This window comes from Colletotrichum jinshuiense, chromosome 6 (genome assembly GCF_051148585.1).
Source record: "Colletotrichum jinshuiense chromosome 6, complete sequence".
Taxonomy (NCBI): domain Eukaryota; kingdom Fungi; phylum Ascomycota; class Sordariomycetes; order Glomerellales; family Glomerellaceae; genus Colletotrichum; species Colletotrichum jinshuiense.
In genome coordinates this window covers 3,195,251-3,221,798 of record NC_139313.1, presented here as the reverse complement: position 1 = coordinate 3,221,798, position 26,548 = coordinate 3,195,251, and the positions used below count along the sequence as shown (strand labels likewise).

The following is a 26,548-nucleotide window of genomic DNA, read 5'->3' as shown; positions in this document are numbered from 1 at the left end:
CTTGAGTTTTCTCTGAGCCGCGGCCATATACATATTTGACCCCATTCAGAACACGAATACAAATTCCTCATTCTCCAGATCCGTCAAATTGTCAAAGGCCCTCGCGCCGACATTGTCCTGCACGTTCTCCTCTCCGGAAGTAGTCAATTCGTGCCCATTATCCCCGGTAGACTGTCCCGCTTGCTTCATCTTCTCCGCCTCCTCGGCGGAAAACAAGCTGGTGTCGATGATGACAGCGCTCTTGCCCATGGCAACGCGTCGCTTGCTGTGCGAGCGATTGAGGAAGGCGAGGTACAAACTTGTCGCGACGACAAGCATCACGATGACACAGTAGAGAACGAGGTTGGAGGTCAGACCGCGGGTATACTTGGGAGCCTCGGCGGGCTTGTAGAGAAGGGGTCCAACGACGTTGCCGACGGATTGGCCCACGAAAAGGGCCGCGGAGGTGCATTTCCGTTTTGTGTCTCCGGCGGTGTTGGCGGCGGACCAGGAGTAGATGAGGGGCGCTGGGTGGAAAGATCAGTATGGGTGCCCATATCGGGGTAGTGAACAAGAAGGATACGTACTGATACCAGGGTAGACGGAGATGAGGTAGTATCCCCCCAAACGGGCGGCTCTCCTGCCTGCTGTATTGGGGAGGACCATCAACATGACGCAGCCGACAATGGGAGGGACGCAGAGCCCGGCGATGACGGGGCCCTTTTTGTGGATTTTGGTGGCAATCCAGGAGCCTCCGACTGTGGATACGAGCTGAACGAAACCGAAGGGAATGTTGAAGAGGATGGTCTGGAAAGAGTCGAAGCCGAAGGACTTGACAATCAGGGGGCCGAAAGTGGAGATGCCGCCAGAGGGAATGCTTCAAGGCCGTCAGTCAGTATTTGGTTGGGATGGCAGCGGGCATGGGCAAACGTACGAGATGGCAAAGACGAGTGAGAACCAGAACCACGTCTTGATGTCCAGCATGCTTTCCTTCAGGTGGTCCCAACGCCACTCGCGTGACATGACACCCTGCTGATTCATGCGCAGGCGCTCGATGGCGATGAGCTTATCGTGGTCGTTGAGGAACTTGGCCTCGACGGGAGAGTCGGGCATGTACAGAAACATGACGACGGAGAAGACCACCGTGATGATGCCAAAGAAGAGAAAGATGATCTGGCTGTTGTCAGTGCTTGTAACCAGGGGCCTGGTATTGGGGGCCCTACTTGGTACTCCTTGAGGGGGGACGAGATATGGCCAAGGCCGTAGGTGATGAGACTGCCAAACTGCGGGAAGTCAGCGGGGACGAGCCGGGAGATCCGGGGACGGAAGGTCACAAACCATGTTGGTGAAGCCGTTCATGGCGTACCAGTAGCTGATTCTCAGTGTCTGCTCGCGTCGCCGCCACCACATCTGAGTTATGGCGACAAAAGAGGGCGCAACACTGGCCTCGAAAGCCCCGAGAAAGAATCTTGCTGAGAGCAAGCCACCAAAGTTATGGGCGGCGGCCATGCAGGACAGCGTGACGCCCCAAAAGGCCACCATGCAGCTGGTAAACTTCCCAATGGGCAGCTTGACCAGGAGCCAGGCCAGCGGGAACTGCATGACCAGCTGGGCGAGGTAGACGACGGAGCCGAGCCATGAGTACTGGTCGCCGACCAGGTTCGTGTCCTCGATGAGACCGAAGACGGAGGCGTAGGCGAGGGTGGACTTGTCGATGCCCTGGAGGAAGTAGACGAAGAGCATCAGGGGGAGGATGATCAGATCGATCCGACGCAGAACACGCGAGTTGTCGGCGGGCGTAACGACGACGCGGTCCTCTGGCGAGGCGCCTGATTTCCCCAGGAGGTCTGCGGCGGCATCACGACGGTGGTTATTAGAGGGCGGCTGGGGAGGAGCGTGCTCGACCTGGTCGACGGGCGTCTTGTTGGCCTCTTCCGTGGTAGCCATTGTGTCTTTGTTGTCTCTGTTGTTGTAGCGGATGGTCCCTCTTCAGCAGCAAGAGCTCAGGTTCAGGACTGGTCGGGGTCAAAGATGGCAGATGCAGGAAGGACAATCGAGATATGGGCGGCATTTGTCCGAAGACCTTTCGGGTGACTGGAGTCTACGAGTCGGTCGCCGAGGAGAATCGACCGGGGGGTGGTTCCTGGCAATATCTCTGAGCATCGGGACAAGGCTTCGGGAGCTCTGCCAAGGAAAATCGGCCAAGATACGTTCCATGACGACTCGGAGCCGCAAAAGCCATGCAGTTGCTAGGTCAAAAGAGGGACGAGAAGCGGTTTCTGATTGGCCTAACATGGGCCAACTGCAAATGTGCCGAGATGAGGGTAGGGATACTGGACCGGACGAAGCCGACTGTCCCAGTGCCGCGTTGGCATTGCGGTGACTGGCCGTGGCAACCTCTCCGGGAGGGGAATAGCAACAGTCCATCTGGTGCTGTACGATGACAGGGGCGGACCGAATCAATGCACGTTCCGAGTCCCGTTTCTCACCCAGTGAGGGCATGTACAATAGGTATGGTCGGATGACTGGTCTCGTAACATGACATGGGAGGCCATGACAGCGGGGAGAAACCCGAGGTCTGAGGCATGACGAGTGGTCGGAATAGTTCGTTGTGGTGGGTTCAGTCTGAGCGGCGGGCGGCGAGGACGAAAGACGACGTTGGAAAAGGGCCCCTTCCTCCACATAATTCTGAATTGGGTGCGACTTCTCCGCGCGGGGAACTTGGGGATTCGTTGGGGGAAGGTGGAAACGGGGGAGGGCGCTGGGAACAGAGGGAAGGAGGGAGGAACAAGTGCGGGGGAGCCATAGTACGTACTGCGTATACGTACCGCTCCCTACATGATCATGACTGTGTTAGTCAGCGTATGATGCCCATGTATCCCTCCCCGTTCAGAGTATCCGTACGTAGACGAGGACAAGATCAAGTTGGCCTCCGGAACATGGCCGAGCAGGAGAGAGACGCGCTTAAGTGGCCGTGAAATGCCGAGGATTGCCCATTGCAAAAAACAAAAACAAAGGATGCCTGCTTCGTGTAGTGAATGTAGGTATACTCTGTAGTGTCTGGACTCCGTAGCGCACTAGGTACGCATACACGCTAGCTAATTAATACTCGACCCTGGGCCTGGCGAGCACCATGTGGGCCGACTCCAACTCTCGTCTCCGACTTCTTCCCGCCCCCCCGCCTCCTGCCAGCGGCTTGCTTCTCCTTTTGGGGCGGCACCTCGAGCGGCCTCTTACTGCTTTCGGGTCGGCTCACTTCGCAACGTGACAGCGTCAATCCACCATGGCTGCGACAACACCTCCACCCACGAGTCAGAGATGACGCTGCCCATTGGCTTTGTCCCGTCTCCGTGACACACGACCAGAGCATCAAGCCTCAAGTCTCCCCCGCCTGCATCCTTGATCCGTCCGACTATGTGGGGATGGGCGCAGCTTCGGGGAAGCTGCCTCTCCAATGACACGCCCCGTGGCATCTGCCGTGGGCATCAACTCGGGGCACCATTCTCACGAGATGAATCCAGCCAAGGCCGCTGGTCGAGTCGTACTCACAGGGCATCGCATGTCACACCGATGGTCTCGTGTAAGCCAAGATATTAGCATTTGCTGCCACTCGGTCTCCGTATGAACGACCCGCGATGCGACATCGGCTGAGCCCCGAGAAGTTGGACCTCGTTGCTAGTCCCGGCCTCCGGCTCCCATTCCCCTCACCTCCCGCGCACGTAATCTCAAAACATCCACACCCCACCTCGAGACGTCCCCGCGGTCTATAATAAAAGGGTCATACATACACCGGTGCCCATCGTCTGTCTCACTGAAGGATTGGAATTTGAATAATCACATCCAAGGATAAGCCATCCATTCTCAATATGCTTCTCCAAAACGAAAGAATCCCTACCAAGTATGCGCCCAAAGAGGCCAAGGGAGCCCTCTCCGCAGCGGCACTCCAGTTGCAGTCCTCGGACAGCCAGACAGAACCCTTCACATTCACATTCGAGGTCGTGAGGCCAACCGTTTTCCGCACAACCGTCACCTCCGAAACCCGTCCCCTTCCTCCCTTCCCCAGTGTCCAAAGGCCGAGTCCAGAATCGGCTCCCAAGGACGTTGAGACCAAGACATCAGAAAACACACAGTCTTTCACCACTTCCGCCGCAAAGGCCGTCATCGAATGGGGAACCACCCCCATCGTCTCCCTCTACCTAGGCAGTGATGACGCCGGCAAGCCCATCCACGCCGACCTCCCCTTCCGCTCCTACGCCGCCGACGGGCCCGGCATCGCCCACTACTCCGTCTACAAGAAGGGCACCCTCCATGTCGGCCTCGGCGAGAAGGCGGCGCCCATGGACCTCAGCGGCCGTGGCTTCATGATCTCGGCAAGCGACACCTTTGGATACGACGCCTACCGCACGGATCCGCTGTACAAGCACATCCCGCTGCTCATCAACGTCACTCCGGAGGGCGCCGTTGGCATCTTCTCCACGGCCCACTCCCGCTCAACCTGGTCCATCGGCTCCGAGCTTGACGGCATGTGGGGCGCCTACAAGGTGCACCGCCAATCCCACGGCGGGTTGGAGGAGTACCTCATCGTCGGCAAGACCGTCGCCGAAGTCGTCCACTCGTACGCGGAGCTCGTCGGGTTCCCGCTGCGCGTGCCGCGCTACATGATGGGTTACATCGGCGGCGGCATGAAGTACAGCATGATGGACACCCCGCGGGCCCACGACGCCATCATGGGCTTCATCAAGAACTGTGAGAAGCACGACATCCCCTGCTCCGCCTTCCAGATGAGCTCGGGGTACACCGTCGCCGAGACGGAGCCCAAGACCCGCAACGTCTTTACCTGGAACAGGCACCGCTTCCCGGAGCCGCGCGCTTTTACGCGCGAGGCCCACGAGCACGGCGTTCGTCTGCTCGCCAACGTGAAGCCGTACGTGCTCGCCACCCACCCCGAGTACCAGGCGCTCTCCGCTGCCGGCGCCTTCTTCAAGGACCCTTCCACCAACCAGACTGCGGTGACGAGGCTTTGGAGCGCCGGCGGCGGCGAGAGCGGAGAAGGCAGCCACATCGACTTTACCAGCAATGCCGGCTACCAGTGGTGGTACGACGGCGTGCTGGCCCTGAAGAAGGTCGGCATCGACGTCGCGTGGAACGACAACAATGAGTACACCGTTCCCGACGACGAGTGGCAGTGTGCCCTGGAGAGGACGGACCTGGTCCCCATCCCAGAGGGTCTGAGCAGGAAAGACGTTGGCATCTGGGGCCGCGCAATCCACACCGAGCTCATGGGCAAGGCTTCCCACGATGCCACCGTCGACGGCAAGCCGGAGGAGCGCCCCTTGGTCCTTACTCGAAGCGCAACGGCCGGAACCATGAAGTACTGCGGTGCTTCGTGGAGTGGCGACAACGTGACCGCCTGGGAGTCGATGAAGGGCGGCAACTCGCTGGCTCTGAACGCCAGCTTCTCCCTCCTCCACGTAAGTGCCCCAATCCACGTCTAATATCTCGCATCCATGCTGATAAATCCCAGTGCTACGGCCACGATATCGGCGGCTTCGAAGGTCCCCAGCCAACCCCGGAGCACCTTGTCCGCTGGATCCAGCTCGGTGTTCACTCCCCCCGCTTCGCCATCAACTGCTTCAAGACCAGCGACGCCGACAACCTTATCGGCGGCGTCATCGAGCCCTGGATGTACCCCACCGCGACCCCCATCATCCGCGCCGCCATCAAGCGCCGCTACGAGCTGGTGCCCTACACCTACTCGCAGAACCTCCGCGCCCACCACACCGCCGTCCCGCCGCAACGCTGGACCGGCTGGGGCTACGAGACCGACCCGGAGGTGTGGACCAAGGAGATCAAGTCCGGCGACACGCAGTTCTGGTTCGGCGACGCGCTGGTCATCGGCGGAGTTTACGAGCCCGGCGCCGACTCGGCGAGGGTGTACCTCCCCAAGAAGGGCGACGGCAGCGACTTCGGGTTCCTGAACACGAACGCGCCGTACGAACAGTTCGAGGCGGGCAAGTGGCACACGGTGCTGTCGCCGTGGTACAACTCCATCCCCGTCATCGCGCGCATCGGCTCGGCCGTGCCCGTCGGCAAGCCCCTGGACACGACATCCCGCGAGGAGCAAGACCCGGAGTTCCCGAACCAGGCCAAGGATGACTGGCGCGGGCTGGAGATCTTCCCGCCGCCTGCCCTGCGCGGTGCGGCCGCCACGGGCTCCGACCCCGAGGCCGCCGTGTCGGACGACGCAAAGGGCGTCGTGTTCGAGGACAGCTGGTACGAGGACGACGGAATCAGCCGTGAGGTGGCGGCCGAGTACAAGTTCACCGTTCGCTACGAGATTGTAGACGAGGAGCGCATTTCTATCGAGGTCGTGGCTGCTGTCACGGAAGGCCAGAAGGAAGGCTGGTCGCCCCTTTGGCTTGCCAAGGGCATCGACGTGGTGCTGCCCGTCGGCGAGGAGAGGCTTGTCGTCGCCAAGCGGGATGCGGAGGTTACCCAAAGGGCATTTGACGGGAAGGGACGGAGGGTGTGGAACGTGCCTGTTAGCTGGGAGTAAGACAAGTGTATGTATATATGATGGGCTGGTTGACAGACAACGAATCTGTGCCAAGGGACATGTATACTGTTTTGAAGATAAAACAAACAAAAAGCGTTTCTTTCATGTCGTGGTTTCTTTTCTTGGTCGGTGTTCCGCGAGATACGGTATGGTGTTGATCAAAGTGTTTATCCATCGGGTACATTGGCTCGCTCACGCTACACTCCGGATGGCCATGCGCTAGGTTTTCTACGGTCTGGGGTGCTCAGAGATTTTTAGATCTCATGCACTCCATTTCTCAGGTGGAGAGTCCATTCGCTCACGGATTGTGAGACTCATATGCAGTTCATGTTGACAGTCGGCGGGGATGCCATGGTGGTATGGACTTGATTTATCGTCAACATTGTGGAATTACATCCCCGAGCGGAAAATGGCCTCATGAGTCAACCCTCTAAGCTGGGGAAAAAGTTTGTAAAACAAAACACAAGTAAGCGCTATCCCATGTAATACACGCGGAATTCGCATGAAAACAACCTTGCTCCCCAGATATTGGCCTTGCTGCCTAAATTCCCCTATGCAGTTCCCCAAATGCAATCCAAGCATAAATGGCCATTGCGCCCACTCCTCCGCTCCGTCTCCTGTTGGATTTGTCCCAGGTCGTCGTTTTCCCACGAACCATGGGGCGAACAACTGCAGACTCCACGTTGGCGATGACCACCCCAGCAGTTTCGGGCTTCCTTTGCCTCCCGTACGAGCTGCGCGACATGGTCTACAGAGAATACTTCGCGGTCGAGGGAGGCTACGCCCACAACCCTCACACCGACAAATTGAGGAGAAGAGCCGGCGAAGGGCCCATCGACCTGGATCTCACACTCACCTGCAAGCGCATCGCCGGGGAAACAAGGGGGCTCGCACTCGGCTCGAACACCATCACTTTCAGGACCGTCGGCGCAGAAGACGAGGCCACGCGCGCCAGAGCCCGGCTCTTCGACGTGCTCATGCAGCGCATGCACCGATACCGGGAGCATATGCTCTACCGAGAAATCAGGACCTGCATCACCGACCAGTCCTACGACACCATAGTACGTCTCTACCCCCAGTTCGCCCCCGTCATGGCGATGGTCAACGATGACGAGCTCATCCTCCGGGCCGTCGGCGCCCCCGGCCCCTGGGGCCAGCCGCCCTCGCTCTACCGCGAGTTCGTCCAGTACGCCCTGCAGGTCATATGCTTCTACAACCACCGCTTCGCCCGGGTCGTGTCCGAGGCGTTGCCGTCCGTGCCTGACCCCGTCGACCTCGTGTACTACAGGCCCCCGCCATGGGCGATCCCCCGGCGAAAGGATCTGAAAGAGATGGAATGCGTCCTGGGGACGCGCGAGAAGGGCAGACAGCCCGATCACCGTGGCCGGTTCTCGGCCGCGGCTGCAGCGATACGCTTCGTGGAGAGCAGGCCCCGGGCGGCCGGGCACATGCGGCGTCTGGTCCTGGAGGAGGATTACCCGGCCGTGTCGAACCCCGAGTGCCACGGCTTGAGCTTCGTCCCCATATGCCAGGAGTACCCGCTACTTCGCGTCGAACGGCGCGTCAACCTCTGGACGGCCGTCTTCCCGGATATCTGCACCAGTCCCCGCAGACCGACCGTCGAGCCCCAAACCGTGCCCGAACTCGACTCGAACAGAATCTCGGAACAGGTCGCCACCTGGGTCGTCGAGGCCGCGGTCCTCCAATCGGCCGGAATGCCGCCCGGGTCCTTCTCCCTTGTTCTGACGGGCGACCCCGCGCCGCGTCTCTGCTCGGACATCTTCCAGACCGTGATACACCGGGACGTGGCCTGGCAGCTGGCCCAGGAAGAATGCCTCGCCCGCGGGCACCTCTCCCAGCAGTGCTGGGGGGCGAGGACGATGCGTCCGGCCGCCCGCAGAGGTATGCTGGGCCCGGGGAACGTCTGCTACTTGTTCGACGGCTTCCCGCGGGCTCTGCGCGACATCGTCGACGGGGGCTCTGTCGTGCGGTGCGAATTTGATCCGGGCGAGCCCTTGTCCGTGGAGGCCCTGCTTCAAGGTAAGAGGGGCTGGCTCTGGTTCCAGTGGCAGGAGGGATGGTATCGCCGTGACAAGCAGGTGGTTGAGACATTTCCGGAGTTGGCCCCCTTTGTGCTTGGGAAAGCCGTCCCCCCGCCTCTCCTTTTGGGTTCCAGAGATGGCTGGGACTTGTAGTCATTCTACCATGTTCCAAGGCCAGTTTTGTTAACCCGGCGCATCATAGGATATGGGACGTCATGTGCGTAGCCGAGAGCATCCGAATCAGGTGCCCTTCACGGGCTCACACCAAGGCATTGATCGTTGTTGTTTGCCCCAGCTGGCATTCCAGGATTTCTCAGAATGTAGGTGCATGGTTCCAATACAAGAATGTTAGGATAATGCGGATAGTTATTTGCTCGGAAATGCCACACAAAAACCGGAACGAAGAAAACCATCAATGCTTAGACTCGCTCACGTCACAGAGTCCAACACTAGGGAGCCGAATATTCTACTTGCGGAGAAGGCGCCATGACAGAGGCACCTGTTTTCGGTCAGCCGAGCCGCGGCTTTGCTTCCCACGTGCTGTTTTCCTTAGCTGGCAGACCTCCAGATCGGACATGGGAAGGTTTTTCATTTGATATGCAGGACGATTGCACCGGGGTTGGCGGATCTTTTGGACGCCAAAGTTCTCCGATCCGAACGGTGCCTCGGATATCATCTCGTGCTTGAACCCCCTTCCCCAAAGGACAACAAAACCTAGGGTCCAATCCAATGACAGAGCCGATCACCTTCTCGATCCGTACAAAATTTTACTATGTCTGAATACGGAGCATATCGGATTGCTCCTCGTATGACGGCATCCTTTTGGAGACTACAACTAGATGAGGATGCAAACTAGACCAATTCATAACGTAACCATATCATTTTTGCGCAATGTTTACTATCCCAATCTAACTAGGCGAAGTAATTGGTTGATTGGACATGGTCTGCTTGAAAGCCTCAAAGGCAACCTCGGGCTGGTACGCCGGAACCTCGTGGCCGGCTTCGTACACCCTCAGCCAGCTCAGGTTATTGACAGTCTTGAACTCTCCCATCTTCTTGCCGTTGATATTGAAGGCTTTCAGCTCTGATCTGTCCAGGTCGTCCCCGCCAACGCGTTTCGCGGCGTTGTAGTTGCCGATGTGATTGCAAATGAAGTCTGCCAGAAAAAGAGTTAGAAGCGCTCGCGGAACGATGTGGGATTGTTGCTTTTCTTGACTCACCAGCATCGCCGGCCCAGATGAGGACCCGGACACCCCTTTTCGTAACGTCTTGAAGCTTGTTGAGGAATGATCTTTGGCCTGTGCACTCTAGGTCAGCCCTCCGTTCTCCGTCACATTATTAGTTACGTTGGATGTGGGGGGGGGCCTACCATCACCGGTTGACGTGAACTTGTCATAGGGCTCCTGAGGGCATTCTTTATACATCGACTTTGCGCCAATGGCCTTCATCACCTCTGGTTTTTGTATATACTGGGCATAATTTCCGGGCGGGAACTTATCATCCATGGCTCTGACGTCGTAAACGTTGAAGGTCTTGGCGGCCTCAATGGGGGCCTCGACGGCGTTGTAGCAAGCGGTCTCGGCACTCACGCAAGCTTCATCCTGGCCTTCGAGCCCGGTGCATTTCTCCATGGCCGGCACACAGTCCTTTTCAAAGGATTTGGTGAGCTCATCGTACTTGGCTTGGTCGATGAGCTTGTTGTACGTGTTGTTGATGGCGTAGTCCAGGTAATCACGGTACTGGTTGACTAGAACGGGCGCGGTCAGGACGCCGCTATCCAAAAGTAGCACGTGGAAAAGACAAGTCAACTTACCAGGGTCAATCCAGCCGTTGTTGATGCCAAGGGCAACCAACTTGATCTTATCGCCCTTCACCTTCCCCTTGTCAATCTCCTCGTTCTGGGTCTGGAAATAATCGGCAAACTCCGGGCCGTAGTGGCCGCCAAACGACTCGGTGAACAGACCGAAATCACGGTTCTTGTAATCGGGGAACTTGCTGTAGAAGGCCTGCATAAGCGCCCAGACTTTCGGCGCGGCCTTGACTGTGCTGTTTGTATCACTCGTGCCGTAGCTGAAACCGCTCCCGATTGGCTGGTCCACATAAAGCTTTGGCGGCTGTTAGCATGGAACAGACTCAAAGACGGGAAAGGAACGAGCGCGGTTGTATTAGTCTTGCGGGGCCGCGGGACGGATACTGACCATGTTGGCGAAATTGTTCCACGAATTCGGGTTCAAGGTGGGCTCCATGCCGCCGCCGCCTTTGTTGAATGTGCAAGGGCCGTTTTCTTGGAAGAGACCGAGCATGGAGCTGCAGCCAGGGCCGCCGTTCAGCCATAATGCCACGGGCGCTGTGTTCGCGTCTTTGCGAGCTTCGAAGAACCAGAAAAACATGTTCTGGTCGGTGCCTGCAGCTTCTCGTTAGCTCTTTTCACTGGAGGAAAGGAGCTAATGCCGGAAGTCTTGCTCAATAACCTACCGACATCGAAATACCCCGAGTATTGCTTGACGCCCTTGGTTGTCTCGCAAATACCCGAGTCCTGCACATATCTTGTCCTAGATCCCGTGTCCGCATGCTCAAAGACAGTGTAGTTGGTTCCCTCATCAGACATGAGACTGTAAGTTCTGTCAACTGCATAGGTCTTGGGTGTCGCAAGTGCCGCAGCGAGCCCGGCCAGGCCAAGGGCGACTAGGGAATGTGACGACACGCCCTTCATGTTGGCACTGCGCTCACGAGAATATGAGAGAAGAGACTAAAATAAAATGTAGATTTGGTTAGAAGAGACGAGGGAATTGACGCTGTATCGTCAAATGCCCGAACGAGTGGAAGAAGGTCACTATTTGAGCTTGGCCCATAGGCGGAGGCTTGGGATGCGACGGGTGGAGCACAGGGCCCCGGATACGTGCAGTCTGGCCGACTCATACGAATGAAGCTTGTTTCCAGGGGTCTCGCAGAGCTTTTTACCGGCTTCTTTTCCCTTTTTCACTTTTAATGTGCATTTTCTCCCGGAGGTTGAATCGAAACGTTATGGACAGCTCCAGCACGATGATTACACTTGCCGACTGAGCTATTAACTTGGAGTGATCAGCGTCCGGCACGCAGAGAAGACCGTCATCCCGCATATGCAACCTTAATCGAGCAGGCACTTCTCAAGCCTCTGGCTAAGTGGTTACAGAAGCCCACTCCTATGTGAGGATAGGCTGGCCAGTATGTGCGGCGTGTGGAGAAAAACAGAGGGGCATCGGCGGAAACCCCCTTCGCCCTTCGTACGGTTGTTTCGTCTGATCGCCCCGTCCGATCAATAAGAAACAAAATTCAACATTAAACATCGTTTCGATTGCGAACGGAACAATGATTCCCAAAGACTAACCCTTCTTTTCGGGAAGTTTTGCTTTTCAGGAAGGTCATAGGAAGGAGGACAGTTGAGGAGGGGGGGAGGAGAAAGAAAAAACTTGAAGGGGATGAAGATAATCATAGAAAGATAAAAGAAAGGGTTGGAGATGTGACATGTTGTTTCGCCGAACAGTCTCGTGGGAAGTCTAAACCAAATAGAAGACCGCCAATCACGATATTGCAAGCCTAAATTCCACTTAGATCTTACGAGTCAATCTGCTGTCTGTCTTCGATGGTCTTCACTCTCACTGGAGGGAAGTCGGCGGGGAGACGGGGAGGATCCCAGCGTGGCAAAAGTCAACCATCACAACCGGCGCTAATATGATGCCAGGGGTAAGTTTGAATTTTGTGGAATATGCTGCTTGAAATCTTGATAGACTGTCAATTAGTCGTCATACTGAATGACTGAGGTTTTCGTTAGCTTTCGGGAATTTTCTTTCCACTCGCCATTAATGCAATTGACCAGGCAGCCGCGGGCAATGGTACTGAGCATATTTCTATCTGTCCCGGGTAAATAATAATTATTTCTATTAAAGTCAGGTATTATGATTATGCCTCATGGGTATGCAGACTTTTTCTATCTTATCATCATGCCAACGTCGTAAGCCATATGCATGTGGTCGCCTAAGCCTTGGTTTCCTTCTCTTGCACCACGGGTGTTATATCTGACTTTCCAATGCTATTCCTATCGCTCTCACTGTCGCTCATCACACCTTTGTTCTCAATATCAGTAATCAGGGCAGCTTTTTCACCGCGCCAATCTGCTTTTTGTCAGTTATTGCCCTCGTAATAAAGGTGACATGTTGCAAAACTCACATCTTGACTTCCAGGCCGGGACACCTGCAGCAAACATTTCGTCGATTTCTTCCAGAGATTTCCTTGACATCTCTGGCATGCAGAACCATCCCCACACAAGTCCTAGCGCAGAGATTGTGCCATATATAAGGCCCACGCGAGAGCCCAAGTTGGCTGGTTCTTGGAGCAGGTAGGGCAATGTAAAGGTTGAGACGAAGTTGCAAAGATTTGCCGTTAGCCAGAAAAGCATAACCGATTTGTCTCGAAGTGTGATGTGAGGGATCTCGGTTTTTGTCAATTGCAACCTGTGTCCGGTTTGTGTCAGCTATCATGAATCTAGTGTCGCCACATCGAGGGCTGTGGAGAGTAATATTGGGATGCACTTACGGGCCTCCAAAAGACACAAAGTGGAAGATCGGAAACATCATCGTCAATGCAACGATTCCCTTGTTGATGTTGACAGTCGGTCTCGGGATAGTGCCCAGTCCACCCATAATCATGAGAACGGCTGTTGAGAAGAAGCCCATGTACAGGAAGAGTCGGCGCCGACCGACCTTGTCGATGATGAGCATGAATGTAATGGCGGTAGCAAGCAAAAGAGCTCTTTTGATCATCGTCGCCATGAAAGGATCGATAACTTTCAGACTCTTCAGGAAGATTGTGCCGTATAGATTGGAGAAGGATGAACCGGAGAGACTGGCCAAAGCTGCGGCAACCAATCCATTCACTGTCCGGCGCTGTCGGTTGAAAATTTCATTAGCAAACAACTCTGAAGACATTTTTCTGGATTGTAACTCACCAAGTTCGTGCCCTTGACTAGGTCAGCCCATCTACCCTTAGTCTCACTCGTGTCGAGGGCCTCTTTGAGAAGCTTCGCCTCTTTCTCGGCATCGTAGTTTGGCATGGCGCCGTATAGATAGTCTAGGTTTTCGACGGCTTTTGCAAATTCCCCCTTCCTTAAAAGCCAGCGAGGGGACTCCGGAATCAGAACCCAAAAGAAAATGGAGAAAGCCGGAAAGACAAAGCCGACACCGACAGGTATCTTCCAGCAGTTGTCGTTTGGGATCTTGCTGGTGACGTCCGTGATGACTGAAGCGATGAAAGCGGCGAAAACGCCGTTGACACCGTAGATGGCTGTCAGAGAACCACGAACTGCAGCGGGGGCGATCTCGGCTTGAAACATCGGGATCAGGAACGCCTCCATGCCGACATGGAAGTTGACCATCATTCTACCGGCGAGGAGTTGGGTGTATGACTTCGCCGTAAAAACAACGATGGTACCCGCCATGCAGACGATATTTGTCAAGATGAAGACCAGCCTCCGACCCCAGCGCTCGCCGATCTGAGCCCCGACAATGACACCAATGGCGTATATCAAAAGAGGAAACGAGTTCATATATGCCAGCTTGTTGGAGGTGAAGCCATAAGCCTTCTTAGCCGGAATGTAATCTCCAAATCTTTCTTCGAATGCTGAGTATTCGTTGTCAATATACATCGTCCCGCTTCTCCGTTGTAGATGTACTCACGCGTCATGGCCTGAATGGTGTTAAGTGTTGAACCTTCATAGCCGAATGTGAACACACTCATGCCGAATACCAAAGTAACCCATAGTAGATTCGACGTGATGTGACGTGTCACTTTGACGTTGTGCGTGCGGAGGTAGTCCAGCATGGTGGGCGGATGTTGATGAGGCAGGCAAAAGTAGAAATTCTTAAGACCAGCTTACTTATTTCTCTTGTCTTAGCACCTTGCCTGTCATGCACCGTACCAAAACAGCACACTCGACCACGAAATGAACAGGACGGCTTTCTCTTTTATGAGCTGAAAGGTGTTCTCCCTTGGAGTTGTAAATGTAATGGCATAGTAGTCCTGTGCCAGGGTTCACGCTCGACCAGGAAGACAAACTCTCAGACCCGACCTTGCGATGGCTTTGGGAGCTTAAACGCGTCCCGTCGGATGCCGTCGGGCATCAGGGTAGTCCATGGGCGCTCTGTTCGCCAAGTGTTATACACATGGTTTCAACTCAGGCCATTTCCCTGCTCATGAGGCAAACAACATCCCAAATCTTTCTATTCCACGGTCAGAAGACACCTCTCAACATCAAATCAAATGTGTACATAGTATGCGCCGATCATTGCACGATGTGCCACATACTTCGACGTTTCGTTAAACTGGGGACTGGTCGTTCTCTCCTCCCGCGGCACGCGAGGGACCTGCGAGAGAAGCAGATCCGCTGATAAATGAATATTAGCCTTGTACTCCTTGACCTTTTTTGGCTGGCCCGCATGATTCAACTGATCAACTCCATGCAAGTACGATTTGACGGGACCGGGCCGGAAGTGCCGCCCCTTTTCTCCATAGCAACTCTTATGTACATATGCGGGGCATATCGACACCATCCGATTTGTATTCTTTTGACTTATGCCGAGAAATCCATATTCCTTGAATGTCCATTCTCATGTTGATCAGTCAAAGCGTTGCCATCATCTATAGTCATCGTAACGATTGCGATTAACGAAGCCGAGTCCGCCCTAACGCATTCCGGTCCGTATTTTACAGGAATGAATTGGCCTGATTCATTATAATGTAATATTCGGTACCGTCATATTGATTATGAGCCAATTGGAACGGTCTAGTTTGCTGTTTCTTTTTTGCCACGGTTGCCTGCTGTTTCCCGCGGAGAAATTTGTGAGCGCAAGGTTGGCTCACTTAGGTGGGCAGCTGGACCGCCACGGAAACTCAATACCAGACGTGGTGGCTAAAGTTCCAAAGCAGCCATGAAGCATTCAGCCCCATCAGGAAAGCATACCGATCATAGCGTCACAGAACGCCGCTCGTGCCGTCTCATGCCCCCTCTTCGCCGACACAATAAGAGATGCCCCCCACCATCTTCAGCATAGCCATGTTATGAGAACTTCGTTATTTGAAGTCGAGCATACACCAATAACACCGTCTACAAGACTGGTATAGTCTGACACCGAGCCTGTGTGATTGGCAGACCCATGTTTGGCATATAAGAACAACGGCAGCGCAAAACAACAGCGGGTCTTTCGAGATGTGCCGATCCGAGATTCGACCTGGAGATCTCACGACTACCTTGCAATGATGCGCGCAGAATTCCTACAAATTACGCGATGATAATGTGGTCACTATCACAGCCTCATTTTCCAACGAGTGCTGGACCTTGATGCTACCCAGGGCATAGATGTCGGGGAATTTTGCAAAAATGTTTCGGTCCTCGGCAAAGAGGGCCTTGACCTTGTTCACAATGGGGGAAGTGGCGCTTTGGCCAGCCGCGAAACGTCTCCACGTTTCGGCATCAAAGAGGGAACTACCTGGCTTCGGGGCCCATACTTGTCCGCCTGCCCGTCCTCTCTCTGCCAATGAGTTATGTTCCCTGATCGCGTGTTGCTACCAGTTTGAAGAGCTTGGAGAAGGGACGGCTGCTGTGGCTGCAACAACCGTGTTGGTTTGCCATCGCGCATGTCCTGCAGCATTCTGTCAAGTCGGACCGTTTTTGAACCCGAACATTGCGAGCGCTAACACTAGCACTCTGCATCAATATTTTCTCGTCGTAAAAACTAAGGCCGTTGAGAGCGAACGGCCTCTCACACTCATTTATCTGAGACAATGCTGGCTTGTTCAGTGAGCGGCAAAACCCAGTGACCGCCGAAGAACATCTACAACGTATCAGATGAAAATTCGCCGAGTTCAGGTTGTGACACGGTCACAACACCGAGGCCTAAAACGCTGCAGCTCAGACAAATCATTTTGCTGCTTAGATCTTTGGAGAAAGCATATTTACCTCAATGTCCTGACATCACAACCAGAAATGCGCAATAGTGGGCACCAGCATTATTCGCTTCTTTCCTGTACCCATGGCAACCAGAATGGAACCTCGCCACGAGGGTATCAAGGACCTTAGACGTAGTGTTGCATTCCCCAACGGTGAAATCCTCACACGCAGCGGGAGCGTCGCACCAAGCTTCAGGGATATCCCTAATACAACGGGGGCACCAAACGGGGCCCCGCGTGAGAGACAGCTGCACCAGACATCGGAGGATTTTGGTGCTAGCGTGTCATCAATTGTTTTCTAGGTCTGGCCATGGGCATGCTCCTCACATTATCCATTCTTTCTTCGCAAGTCTCAGTCTATAGTTTCAGTCCTCAAAACTTGAACAACGTGGCACTGATGCAAGTGCCCACTAAATAATTATACGACGCGTGAGAAGTGCTACGTATGTCGCAATGTATGATAGTCTCACGACGTCTGGAGCCAACTTTCAACAGGGAAGCGAGCTTGATGGCTTCCCCACAGCCAAGAGATCTGCTGTATGGAGATCGGAAACCTGTCACATCACAACAGTCAGAGCTTCATTCAAGCATCGTACAATTATTCCTACGTTACTTTGATTGGTAATCGATTAGCATAGAGGCAAATTCTCCCTCCTCAGTACCGAGGACCAATGCGGAGAAGCGACCTGCCGGAGGCGATCAAGTAGGCAACCACCATGGATGACAACTAGCACGCAAAATACGATGGATGTGAGATCGCTTGTTGCATGATATTTCCAAAATTTCAGTATTTGAAGAATGGAGACCCTCGGCTACCTAGATTTGATTTGTGTCAGTTCTTGCCCCTCACCAAACAACCGAGAAGGCAAGAAGGCGGAAGTACTTGAATTGTATCTTATAGTTCACCTGATCAGACTTCTTCGCATACCTATTGCTCGATTATAAATTTCGAGGCTGTAGAAAAAAGAAAGAAAAACGATGATATGCTGAGTGGCGTTGGACATTATGGCAAAGTCTTCGGATGATTGTTTGCTTACTTCCTCGCCTGTATCATTCGAGACTGTGAAGATGGGACGACTTGTTGACATGAAGTAAGGGTGCGAAGAACCACTAAAGATTGAGAAGAGGGGGGGGGATAAAATCCCACACGGGCTCCTCATTCAAGAGTAGAAGCGGTTTGTGCTTGGTCTCATCTGAGCTCTGATACACCAAATGACATGGGCGGCTGCTTGGATCGCGGTTTACAGCTTGACGTCACCTTGAGTAGAAGAACGGGACGTCTCTCCCGGGTCAGTTATCAGTGTTAAGATCAAGCAACTGGACGGAACGGCGGCTGGGAACTCCCCGTACTTGGCAGTGATTAGCATTGGGTTGCGATTCGCCAAGGGCTATTGTTTATAGTTTCAGCCCACGAAAGCGACAGTCCTCCCCTTGGGCCAAGACTTCTATGGAGCACTTCGCACTCCACTCTCAGGGGTTTAAACCGTTTATGGCGAAAACTGCGAATTCAGCATCATATGATGAGTTTTATGCAGACCATTACATCTCTGTCTGACAAAACTCACGGTGCGGTCTATAGATCTTCTCGAGACCGAGACCGAGATGGCAGAGTCTTGTAGGAGTCTTCTCAAATCGAGCCTTAAACATCAGAAACCATCTCAGGTACATCAAAATCACCGGTAGCTGGCTCAAATTTCAAATCTCCGGGGAACGGCTTTGTATGTGCGCCGGTATCCTTATTTGCCTACGTTATGTCGAGTCTTCGAAGAGCAAACGGATGCACTCGGAGTGTCTTAACACAGAGAAAACAACATTCACCAAAAGACTTTTATCTTCTAGCTAAATGTTGGTTTAGAGAAATAGTAACAATAGAAATCCGTGACTTACACAGCTGCTCCCCTTCTTTGAGTCTTGCATTGAAGCTGCTAAGCATTGTAGCAGCTTCAATCAGCCCTCAATTCCCAAGACTAGGCCGTTGTGACACACCTTCATCCTACCAAGCTAACAGACATAACTTCGGCAGAATGATATAAACCAGGCGGAGGTTTTCTAACTGACCCAAGTGTGCTATACCATGCGTATCCCGCGCCACAGTTGCGATCACCATGAACTGATTCCAAAGACTCGAAACGCCAACAGCGGTTCCAAATATCCATAATATACCAAAAACTTTATCTGATTTGGGTGCTTTTTTGCTGATTTCCTCCTCTTCTATGATCTCCTTTCGGTCTTGGTTCCTCTCAGGTATGTAAGTTGCTACTAAAGACATCAGAAGAAGGGAGACGACAATCAAAAACAAGGCAGCAGGAAGTACGAAGGCTTCTCTCATATCTTGTTGCTTCCGGGAAATCTTCTCATTGCCTTCCAATTTTGCCACTATATTGGCAATCTGGACCATGCTGGAAAACATCATCACATACCCAGGCGATAACCCTAGGAAGACGAATGCTAGCACCAGGCAGTCTGTGATTCCCATGGATGTCTTACTGACATGACTCTCGCCACATGATTCTTCGTTCGTTCTATTTGTCTCCTCGTTTCGTGCGCTAGGGATCTTATTGAAGTCGTCGTCAAGAAAGCCCTTCTCTTCCGATGTATCAACTACGACGGAGACGGCAGTCGATGAGAAAGTCGACGTTACAGAATCCATGGACCGTCTCATATGAGTCTCCTCCTCTTGGTGAGCCTCCTGGATCGCAATTTCGTTATTGGCTTCCATGTCTGCCCCCTCAACTTTCTTGTCATTTCCCCCAGGCTGTGTCGCTCTGGCTTTCATCGTTGCTAAACCGACAAAGTGCGTCAGGAAAGTGGCCATGATATGACCGACTATGGTGTATTGAATTTCCTTCGTCTTGATGTGGTTAAACTGAACGGCGGTGAATGCAATGGGAAGCAAAACCCATGTGATTGCAAAGTACATGGCAACTAATTTGTTGAATTTGATCGTCTTCGAGGGCTTGAGAGGGACTTTTCCTCCTGTCAAGGACGCCCAAATGTAGAGATTTAACGCGTTATCGACCCAAGCGATCGTCCCATACGGTATAAAATAGTGTTTTAAGTCTTCTTCGATAAAATGCAGGTATTCTACTGCTTCTGTGGCGTTGGCCATCTCTCTGATAATTCTGATCGCTTCTCCTGCAGCCAACTTAACTTCCGGTGCTGTCGTAAAGGCCATCAGGAGAGGTTTAAACTGGTAAAATAGATAAAAGGAACAACAACAGAGTATAACTGTTGGCAAGCATGTAAGCGGGATCGATGTGTGGTCGGTCCATATGAAAGTCCCCGAGGCGAGTATGGTTGGTATTTAAAAAGCACCATGCCTGAATGGCAGTGTCAGCCGTACCGCCTAATAGCACGTGTCCATGCCCGACTTTGTCCACTTTTGGCGTTTGATCCAAGAGCAAGCAAGGCAGGACAAAGTGGTGGTGTCCATGCAGCCAAGTACGTTGAAGCCGCCTGGAAGACCAGAAGGAACAATTATTATAAACCAATCAGCAGGCCCAAGACTCTCCCCAATCGGGATGTGGCTGCAAACTATTGAAGCATCACACCATATTCTTGACAGCCGACCGTACAAAGTAAGCACCATTGGAATTACCCCGAATGAGCTCACACGACTGCTTCAGGTCTTTTTTTCTTGTTTTGTATCTTTGCAAATGTAAAAATGTAAAAATGTAAAACGAATACGCAAGTCTTCTCAATTTCGTCAGCGACAGCCTGCGGAATGATGTATGCTAGCAATTCTTGCGCGTGCGGACTGGGCTTCTCGAATAATTTGCCAACCAACCCGATTTAGATATCAAAACTCTCGTAATTCCGTACCAATACCAGTCGTTCTATTTGTGCAATTCTCATAATAGTGTTGCTACTCCATGCCTGATACCAGTACCTTATTCACTCTGTTAGCCGGTGGGTTATATCCAACAGGGCTGTCCACTAGCAAGCGAATAGCATCAACTTGGACAAGATGATGTAGACCAAACTCAGGTTCTCCACCTGCCCTAAATGCGCGGTTCCATGCGTGTCCTTCGCAGCTGCGGCAAGTATATAATACTGGCACCATAAGCTCAGAATACCGGCCACGAACCCCATACCAAATAGAATTGCCAACTTCGATTTCTGCATTTCTGCAGCCTGCTTTGTCTTTTTCTCCTTAGCATCTACACTTTCTTCATCCTCAGAATGTGCGGCGCCGTTGGAATTGGTCGCAATGAGTCCGATAATGGCGGCGATAACTGTTAGACCAAAAAGCACGGCGAAAAGGATGAATACATCTCTCACTTCACGCTGCTGTCTAACGTCTTGCATCCTTCGGTTGGTTAGGATACTCTTTCCAATTTGAACGACGCCGCAGAACATTACGACGTGGCCGGGTGATAAGCAGAGCAAGCCTACTAGCAAGCCACGGCAAGCTTGAGCGTCTGTTTCCTCCTTTTTAGGAGTTTCGTTATCTTCGTCACCATTAAATTTCATGGCCTCTGCTGCTTTTATGCCGGTGATTTTGGTCGCGAACGTGTCCAAAAAGCCGGTTTTTTCCGATGCTGACACAACAGTGCTTGTTGATGATGTCGACCGCACAGATTCTGTTGAGGGTCGATTAGGTGCTTTGTTCTCCTCGGCAGTCGTTCCCGTGGCACCTTCAGTCGCTTTCCAACCCTCATTATTGGGTCCTTTCTCTATTTTCTTCGTCTTTTCGTCGGCCTTGTCCTTATTCATCGTCCATAACACAGACCCATGGACTATCACAGCAGCTATCACGTGGCCGATGGTGATGGTCTTTAACCCTGGCGTCTCCAGATGAGGAACCTTGATGATTGCAGCCACGGCTAAAAGAATAAGCCAGGTCACACCCCAGAGGTTGACGAGCGTTGTATGTTTGATCCGTCGTCTTGGGTTGAGAGGAGCACGGCCAGTCAGTAAAGAGGCCCATATCCAGAATGCGATGACATTATTGATCCACGCAACTGTACCGTAGGGGAGAAAGAATCTTCCTAGGTCTGTTTCGATTGATAATAGTCTCCCCATAGTCATGGTACAATTGACGGCCCCCTCTGTCTCCATACAGACGGAAATATAGCTGTTGGTGTTGCAGACGGTCAACGTCGAATTCGAATAAGGTATGGAAGAACACCCCTCCATTCTGAATTATTGTTCAGTTCGTTGAAATTTTATCCAAAGTGGTTGTAGTAGCTGCGTTGTCTACAAAGCCCTTGGGATGAAAGTGCGGACTCGTCAATTTATTGAATAATGTCGCAAACATCGGTGCATTAATTAACCACGTCAGGCAGAAGGATTGTGGCGACACCCAAGGCGGAATTTCAGGTTTTGGTGTGCCTAGCCAAGGCGCAAACGGTGGGCTAGTAACGCAGCTAAGGAGCGTCAACGCCCGGCTGTGCTGGTAGATAACCACAAGTACCTTTCGCAAGCTCCTCATAACCTAAGGCCGCGGTATCCTTTAGGCACAACATCCGATCTTCATAGGCAAAGTATGGTGAAACCCCCCATTATTCTCTGAATCACACGGATCAGTACGTTACATCCAAGTTCAACCCGACCATGGTAGTGAGCAAGTATCTGTAATACGTATCCCCGACCATATTCAAGCCATTCAATTGAATAAAACTCTTGCAACTCAATCTATGTCGTTATGTGTCGCGATCACGGTTGCAGCAGAGCAGTTGGAATGTGTGGTTGACTATAGAAAGTCTAGATACAATAGATCGGTGGTCATATATACCCCTGGCAAGTGGATGCAACGCGAAGCCGGCCGGGGCGAAGTCGGCCCGGACGAAGTCGTCCCGTACGAAGCCGGCCCCGGCGAAGTCGGCTCGCGACATTATGAAATTGTTTTTTTTATCCCAGGGCCGGTAGGTGTTATGTCGTTCTAAGCCTGTTTCAATAATATCTTTATTTTTTCAACCCCCTTAAATTGCTCGCAAGTATCAAGTTTGCAGAGTCGTATATGTCTGCTTCCATGCCACTTTTCACAGTCCTCGTCCCGAGGCCATCACCATTTGATCACACATGGATATATTCAGGCAAAGTCGGAAACTCTACATGATCACGTGGAATTCGACGCTTTTTCGTAAGAGAGTTTAGAAACTGCTTTTGGAACACAACAATGCAGAGAATCGAATCAACCATGAAGCGGACAGGGAAGATGTCACTGTTGGATTACGTGACCAGAATACGGGCACGCGGTCAGCAGCGGCTGCAGCAGCGGAGCCCGGAGATGACGTCTCCGGGCTGCCACCAGCTATATCTACACTTCCGCTGCTGCCGCTGCCAACCTTCTACTTTCCCTTCTACATACCGATTTACAGCTTCCGAATATACCATATTGATATTCGGCGAGCTCCAGCCCATACGGGCAGTCCTGTTGTATACAACAGATACCCTGTGATTCCAACAGTCACCTTGCTCCTTGAAAGGACAACCGCGTCATGCTCATAATAAAATCAGTAAAGGAAGGAATGATGTATCCCCAATCACCTACTAATATGAAAAAGGAAAATTCAACCTATTAATATGCCAACGGAGCGCAGGATATATTCAGGAAATGTCTTCTAGCGCATTTGCAATCAACGTCCAGGAACTGAACATCCAGAGCCATCATGTGCCCATGATAAGGGCTTCATTATCACATTAATTTGAGCATTCAATGATCTAGCGCTCAATGCTATATGCTCGGGGGTATACTGAGTTTCAAACTTGCGGGCTTAGAGCTGTGCGTTTAAGCAGACCTATTGATATGTAGTTTTATGAGATAGGGCAAATGAATGTATCATTGGTGTGTAATTCATGATAAGATTTCAGTGCTCTCATACGAATACTTCTCCAATCTTTCACACAAGGTCGGGAAGACTACATCAAATAGATGACAACTTCAAAGTTGTTTGCCAACGCCACAGGAGCTATCATTTCGTGCTATAGCTGCTCTTCCTATCACAGTTTCATCTTACACTCTAGGACACTCGCTGGTGTATTGTTGGTTCGGTGGTTCGGCTCGACGCACAAATCATAGAAAAGTCACTGTGACAATCTCGGAACAATTAACAATCGGTTTGAATCATCGTTCACTTGCTGAGTAGAATCCAACATGTGAAATGGCGTGGCTGATGGATTCGCTCCCCGATTCCTTGGATTAGTATTTCTCCCACATAAAACAGGTAATAATTATGTTATAGTTAAAGTAATAGGTGCCCATTTAAAGGGTTAGCAAATTGTATTATTACCAAGAGCTGTGGTGGGTTCACCTGGTTGGTAGGGAATCCTTACAAATTGCCTCCATGATCAACGGTTTTACACGGCACTAGCCCTGTTGGGTTTTGGAAGTTTGGAAATGCGTTCAGGAGAGTCTCAAAACACAAGCAGACCGTACGATGCTACAGATTGTTGTTCCTTTAAAGTTCGTATGAATTAATAGGCATCGGGTTAAGAGACGGTCTAAACACATTTGCAAAATCGCTAGCTATCCGAATAATCATTCACAACGATGACAACATTCGCAGCCCGACTCCTATACCAACGTTGACTGGCAGATAGGGACTAAATGCAATCAATCCTCTCATCAGGTCTTCCAACTAGGGGCGATTGGGAAGGTGGCCTTGGCATTTCGCACGTATTGCCGCCCTTAGCTTAGTAGCATTAACTAACCACTTTCCCCCCACAGAATTGCAGCTTACCCAGCCACTTGCATATCATTTTAACCGGTTTCTACTCCAGTTGCAGAAAAACAAGGTTATCAATCCTGCGCCGGATCCAAGTGCCAAAGTGTACCCGCTAGGTCCGCCGGCATCAGAGCAGAGTGGCATCGGGCTTTGCACATAATATGATCAGCTACACAGGGCGGTGTGGCATCGGCACAAGATGGACAGTCATAAATGCGCCGATTAGGAAGATCTAAAACAGTTATGGAGATCTTAGGGTTCTTTACAGCACACAACTTCGCAATTGATAACAACGAGAGATATAGTTTGCCCTAGTTCGGTGTTTGGAATCTCGGTAGCTGCTTTTTCTCTCACGACGATGTGTAACGTCGCTCTAACGGGTTTTAGTCAATTGAGAGGTGCAATCAAAGGTAGTATAAAAAACAACTTGCATATCATTACATATTAATACAGGAGTCATCCTATTTAAATCTCATCAGGTACGCTAGATAGTGCCTGTCAAAGCTAGTAAGGATATCACACAACTAAGTTAATGTTGAACGCCTGGCTATAGCATAGGCATTGAAACCAGGGACGAAGTTGATGGATAAATCATATTCAGTATTTCCAAATTTATGATGTTTTCCGTTTATCTAGCGAGTTTTTCATGTCGGGCAGTGTGTGAGGGGGTAAGAAATTAGGCAGCAGTTTAAGTCCCCCCGGCGTCTACAAGAAACAAACCCATTAGGCAGAAGACTTTCTCAAAACCAACGTCAATAGCAGTGTGTCCACACGGGAACGGCCCGTATCGTATTTCAGGCAATGGCAAAATAACCAGAGCCAATCGCTTGTAGCCGAAATCCTCGGTGGCAAGCCTATTTACCTGCATCCTATGTCGATGGGTTGTGGGGCCGGGGTCGTTGCAGTGCCTCTAGGCCGCCTTGGTCCCACATGAAGACTTTGTCGGTTGCTCGGATCGCTTAGATATTTAGCTTTACGAGGATGGGACCCAATGTTTAGTCGTCAGGGTATCGTCACTATCGACATTTACGGCATAACACCGAAGAGGATCGTAAATTTGCGCTTCAAGCGGCATACAGCTCGCACAGGCGAGGTATCATCGGTGTCCGCAAACGTTCAAGTGCTTATGTACAGGGCTCAGCATAAGTGGACAGGTCCATAGATCAGGCGGCATCGTGTTAATGTGATTCCTGTCTATCAGTTCTCCGCAATCAGTTGTACGAATAGTTTACCGAACATCTTTTCAGCCTGATACTAAGGGTGTGAGGGAAAGGTATAAAGACTTCTCAGAGATCCGGTAGGATGTTGCTGTTTCTTGACACCCCATCTCAACCATCAAACCCTCTCCATTACTTCAATATGCGTTTTAGCCTCTTCTTCTTGTCGGCCCTTGCTGCCACCTGCACCGCTGTGGCGATCCCCGAACACGACTACGAGCATGACTTTTCCCTAGACGTCTCTCCTGTTCCCAGGAGCGTTCTGGATAAGCGTGATTCCTACGATTGCAAGGGTAGCTCTTTGTGTTCTTCTCTAAAGGTTGCCGCCTGCGATGACGCGGTTAACAACAAGCTTATTCGCAACGATGATGTCAACTACGGCGCTCCTGGGTAAGTGACCTTGTCACCCTTACCTACTGGACGCCAAATTGGGTCAGGGAGTTTCTGAGGACTAACAATGTTATTTTCCACCCCTTGTAGCAGTGGAAGATCTCGCACTGGTGCTTGCTCAAACATCTTTGGAGGATACGGATGTGGCATCTTCATCCAGGGCAAGTCTGGCTGCGCTCGCACGGGCAACCAGATGTGGTGGGACTACCAGGACATCCGGAACAACAACTGCAGGGTATGCGGCTCCAAGCACTGGGGCGATGGATGCCTGACTACCATCAACTACGTCTCCGGGTGCTAGTCAACTCCATCTACCATCATGTGGTTCATTTGCAACTGGATCAAATAGATTATGATTGGTTTTGGTGATTGTCAATCGTGTGTATTACACCACCTTCCCTGGGCTATCGTCCATGATCCTATAGAAAATCACATTGTAGAGTGGCATCAGAACTGCCCAATGACTAAAAGACCGTTCCGGAAAACTCATTAGCATGTTTCTGATACAAAGAATGTTGTGTGGGTGTGTACCTAAGCCTCCTGGGTTACCACCCCTCAGTCCAACATGAAGAATCTACCAGTCTGACACAATCATTCTCTAGAAAGCCAGGATAGTTATGGTGTTTTGAACCCTGATTAGGCCTTGTTTTCTAGACTCCATAGTGCAACAACTTCATTAAACAATGTCATGTAAACACAGTGTATATGTTGGTA

General features: G+C 51.9%; 7 protein-coding genes across 7 annotated transcripts; 3 read left to right on the top strand and 4 right to left on the bottom strand.

Annotated features, from left to right (window-relative positions):
* Window positions 1-45: 45 nt before the first annotated feature.
* Window positions 46-1,926, bottom strand: EsH8_VI_000825 (uncharacterized protein; the record flags this gene model as incomplete). The annotated part of the gene is made up of 5 exons (XM_083272078.1): window positions 46-506; window positions 567-856; window positions 914-1,152; window positions 1,203-1,262; window positions 1,318-1,926. 5 exons carry the CDS (start codon window positions 1,924-1,926, stop codon window positions 46-48), a joined length of 1,659 nt encoding a protein of 552 aa, XP_083127252.1.
* Window positions 1,927-3,845: 1,919 nt separating this feature from the next.
* EsH8_VI_000824 (glycosyl hydrolases family 31-domain-containing protein) lies at window positions 3,846-6,535 on the top strand (the record flags this gene model as incomplete). Its single annotated transcript, XM_083272077.1, has 2 exons — window positions 3,846-5,450; window positions 5,504-6,535. The coding sequence occupies 2 exons, from the start codon at window positions 3,846-3,848 to the stop codon at window positions 6,533-6,535; spliced, it is 2,637 nt and encodes an 878-aa protein (XP_083127251.1).
* A 584-nt stretch (window positions 6,536-7,119) lies between these two features.
* Window positions 7,120-8,730, top strand: EsH8_VI_000823 (uncharacterized protein; the record flags this gene model as incomplete). The annotated part of the gene is made up of 1 exon (XM_083272076.1): window positions 7,120-8,730. The coding sequence occupies one exon, from the start codon at window positions 7,120-7,122 to the stop codon at window positions 8,728-8,730; it is 1,611 nt and encodes a 536-aa protein (XP_083127250.1).
* Window positions 8,731-9,485: 755 nt separating this feature from the next.
* Window positions 9,486-11,290, bottom strand: EsH8_VI_000822 (Alpha/Beta hydrolase protein; the record flags this gene model as incomplete). The annotated part of the gene is made up of 6 exons (XM_083272075.1): window positions 9,486-9,733; window positions 9,798-9,875; window positions 9,947-10,324; window positions 10,391-10,682; window positions 10,776-10,981; window positions 11,053-11,290. 6 exons carry the CDS (start codon window positions 11,288-11,290, stop codon window positions 9,486-9,488), a joined length of 1,440 nt encoding a protein of 479 aa, XP_083127249.1.
* Window positions 11,291-13,145: 1,855 nt separating this feature from the next.
* EsH8_VI_000821 (uncharacterized protein) lies at window positions 13,146-14,433 on the bottom strand (the record flags this gene model as incomplete). The annotated part of the gene is made up of 3 exons (XM_083272074.1): window positions 13,146-13,499; window positions 13,562-14,232; window positions 14,289-14,433. The coding sequence occupies 3 exons, from the start codon at window positions 14,431-14,433 to the stop codon at window positions 13,146-13,148; spliced, it is 1,170 nt and encodes a 389-aa protein (XP_083127248.1).
* Window positions 14,434-20,493: 6,060 nt separating this feature from the next.
* EsH8_VI_000820 (uncharacterized protein) lies at window positions 20,494-21,582 on the bottom strand (the record flags this gene model as incomplete). Its single annotated transcript, XM_083272073.1, has 1 exon — window positions 20,494-21,582. The coding sequence occupies one exon, from the start codon at window positions 21,580-21,582 to the stop codon at window positions 20,494-20,496; it is 1,089 nt and encodes a 362-aa protein (XP_083127247.1).
* Window positions 21,583-25,586: 4,004 nt separating this feature from the next.
* EsH8_VI_000819 (uncharacterized protein) lies at window positions 25,587-26,135 on the top strand (the record flags this gene model as incomplete). The annotated part of the gene is made up of 2 exons (XM_083272072.1): window positions 25,587-25,834; window positions 25,925-26,135. The coding sequence occupies 2 exons, from the start codon at window positions 25,587-25,589 to the stop codon at window positions 26,133-26,135; spliced, it is 459 nt and encodes a 152-aa protein (XP_083127246.1).
* Between the last annotated feature and the right edge of the window lie 413 nt (window positions 26,136-26,548).